The 3063-nt window shown below is 46.9% G+C and overlaps 1 protein-coding gene across 1 annotated transcript; it reads left to right on the top strand.

The window, feature by feature from the left end:
• On the top strand, window positions 1-2645 carry LOC119361976 (G-type lectin S-receptor-like serine/threonine-protein kinase LECRK2). Its single transcript, XM_037627153.1, has one exon. The coding sequence runs from the start codon at window positions 5-7 to the stop codon at window positions 2453-2455; it is 2451 nt and encodes an 816-aa protein (XP_037483050.1). The 5' UTR covers window positions 1-4; the 3' UTR covers window positions 2456-2645.
• The last annotated feature ends 418 nt before the right edge of the window (window positions 2646-3063 follow it).

Genomic DNA, 3063 nt, shown 5'->3' with positions numbered 1-3063 from the left:
AGCAATGGCACCTCACCACCCATGGCGCTTCATCCAGTTCTTTCTACTGCTGCTGGGGGTTTCATCTGCTGCTCAAGCACAGGTGAACATCACCCTGGGCTCCTCCTTGACGCCCCACGGGCCAAACAGCTCATGGCTCTCACCCTCCGGCGACTTCGCATTCGGTTTCTTGCCAATGGAAGGTAACACCTCCTCGTACCTCCTTGCAGTCTGGTTCAACAAGATCCTTGAAAAAACTGTCGCTTGGTATGCCAAGAGCAGTCAAGACACACCGGTGCAAGTGCCATCCAGCTCTGTGCTGCGGCTCACGGCCGATGGGTTACTCTCGCTTAGCAACCCATCTAACGATGAGGTCTGGAGTCCCCGGGTCCCTGGTGCGGCCTACGCCAGTATGCTCGACACAGGTGACTTCAGGCTTGTCGGTGCAGATGGCAAACCAATGTGGGAGACCTTTGACGTCCCGGCTGATACCATCCTGCCAACACAAGTGCTTCCTGTGGGTCAGCAGGACAAGGTACTTAGAAGCCGTCTCATCCCCAAGGACTACGCCAATGGCCGGTTTCTCTTAGCTGTGCAATCCGATGGTGATCTTGTGTTCTATCCAGTTGCCGAGCCTACCACAAAACGGTACGATGCATACTGGTCATCCAATACAGTTGGGAACGGCTCAAAGTTGGTGTTCAATGAAACTGGCAGGATATACTTCACAACCACAAATGGGACACAGGTCAATATCACTTCAGCAGGGGGGATCTCAATGGGTGATTTCTTTCATCGTGCCACGCTTGATCCAGATGGTGTATTTCGGCAATATCTCTACCCAAAGAGCATAAAGGCCAGAAGTGTATGGAGATTGCAATGGACAGCGGTGAGCTCAATTCCCCAGAACATCTGTCAGGTGATATTGGAAACGAATGCCGACAGTGGGGTATGCGGCTTCAACAGTTACTGCAGCTTCGATGGCACCCACATTCAGACAACAATATGCCAATGCCCAGAACATTACGAGTTCTTCGACAAGGATAGAAAATACAAAGGTTGCAAGCCAGACTTTGAACCACAAAGCTGTGACCTGGATGAGGCAGCAGCAGCGGCCAAGTTTGAGATGACTCAGATTGATAATGTTGACTGGCCTCTAGCCGACTATGAGGAGTACAGCCCCATCGATATGACTGAATGCCGGAGACTGTGTATAATTGATTGCTTCTGTGCCACAGCCGTCTTTCATGCAAGCACAAATACCTGCTGGAAGAAAAAGCTCCCTTTATCAAATGGGAAAATGGCAGCAGATGTAGACAGGACGGTTCTTATGAAGGTACCAAGGAGCAACAATTCAGAGTCCCAGCTAAGCAGCGGCTCCACCGAATGGAAGAAAGACAAGAAGTACAGGATTCATGAAAGTTCCTTCTTTTTGGGGGGTTCTGTATTGGTAAACATTCTCCTTATCGGTATTCTACTCTTTGGCACTTACTGGGGTATCTCCATCACCTCCAAAAAGAAACTCCAGTCACTGCAATCGTTAGGTAGTTCTATCTTGCCCCCAAAGATTTTCACTTACAAAGAGTTGGAGAAGGCAACTAGTGGTTTCTGTGAGGTGCTTGGCAGCGGTGCCTCTGGTACCGTGTACAAAGGACAGCTGCAATATGAGCATGCGACCAGCATCGCCGTCAAGAAAATTAAAAAGCTCCAGCAAGAGACTGAGAAGGAGTTCATGGTGGAACTGCAAACCATCGGGCAGACGTTTCACAAGAACTTGGTCAGGCTGCTTGGTTTCTGCAATGAGGGAACTGACAGACTGCTAGTTTATGAGTTCATGACCAATGGCTCGCTGAACGAGTTCCTCTTTAGTGATGCTCGGCCGCATTGGAGCCTACGTGTGCAAGTCGCACTTGGAGTGGCACGAGGGCTGCTCTACTTGCATGAGGAGTGCAGCACACAGATTATCCACTGCGACATAAAACCACAGAACATCCTTCTCGACAACAACTTTATGGCAAAGATTGCAGACTTTGGCCTGGCGAAGCTTCTTCGAGCCAATCAGACACAGACAAACACCGGCATCCGGGGTACTCGAGGTTACGTTGCCCCAGAGTGGTTCAAGAACATTGGGATCACTTCCAAAGTTGATGTTTACAGCTTTGGGGTGATCCTGCTGGAGATTGTGTGCTGCAGGAGGAATGTGGAGCTAGAGATCGCGGATGAAGAACGTTCAATACTGATTTACTGGGCAAACGACTGTTACAGGTGTGGGAGGATCGACTTGCTGGTGGAAGGTGACGATGAGGCAAACTTCAACGTAAAAAAGGCAGAGCGATTCGTGGCTGTCGCCCTTTGGTGCCTCCAGGAGGAGCCGACTATGCGGCCAACCATGCTTAAAGTGACACAAATGCTTGATGGAGCAGTGCAGATCCCCACGCCTCCGGATCCCTCTTCCTTCATCAGTTCACTTCCATAGTGCCTGCTTGTTAACAAATAAGTGTAGCATGAAGCAAGATTATGCAATACACGGACAATATGAACTGTTTTCACTTGAAGCAACAGAATTGATGGTAAATATAGTATTTCAGGCACTTATGTTTAGCTGAACAACTAGCATCGCTGATGCATCTGTACCTTTTCTTTTTTTGCGAAACATATGTATCTTCTTTTCGCAATGCATATTTATAGCTATTTATATGCTTATATTTATATCTTTGAACCTGTTTTTGCCGTACATTCTCTACAACACCTCGTACACAAAAAGAAATCATTCTCTACCCTAGGAGAGGGGTAGAGGTGAATACATAATACATAAGTAACTAATAGATGTTTTCTATATCTACATGGTCTGAGCCACTGGCATCAAACAATCCTTCAATGTGCTGTTGATACGTAAGCAGTGAATCAAGAAACTTTTTTTTCATATATAGTTTGAAGAACAATGGCTACCTTGTATTTCAGGCACTTACGTCTAGCTGCAACGAATAGCACCATAATAGTTGTTTATCTTTTTTATTTTTCAGAAAATGCATATGTATCTGTATTCATATGCCTGATTATATGTTTGATGAATCCATTTTATCA

Source organism: Triticum dicoccoides, chromosome 2B (genome assembly GCF_002162155.2).
Source record: "Triticum dicoccoides isolate Atlit2015 ecotype Zavitan chromosome 2B, WEW_v2.0, whole genome shotgun sequence".
NCBI lineage: Eukaryota > Viridiplantae > Streptophyta > Magnoliopsida > Poales > Poaceae > Triticum > Triticum dicoccoides.
Note: the sequence above shows the minus strand (reverse complement) of the source record. Positions and strands in the feature narration are given on the sequence as shown.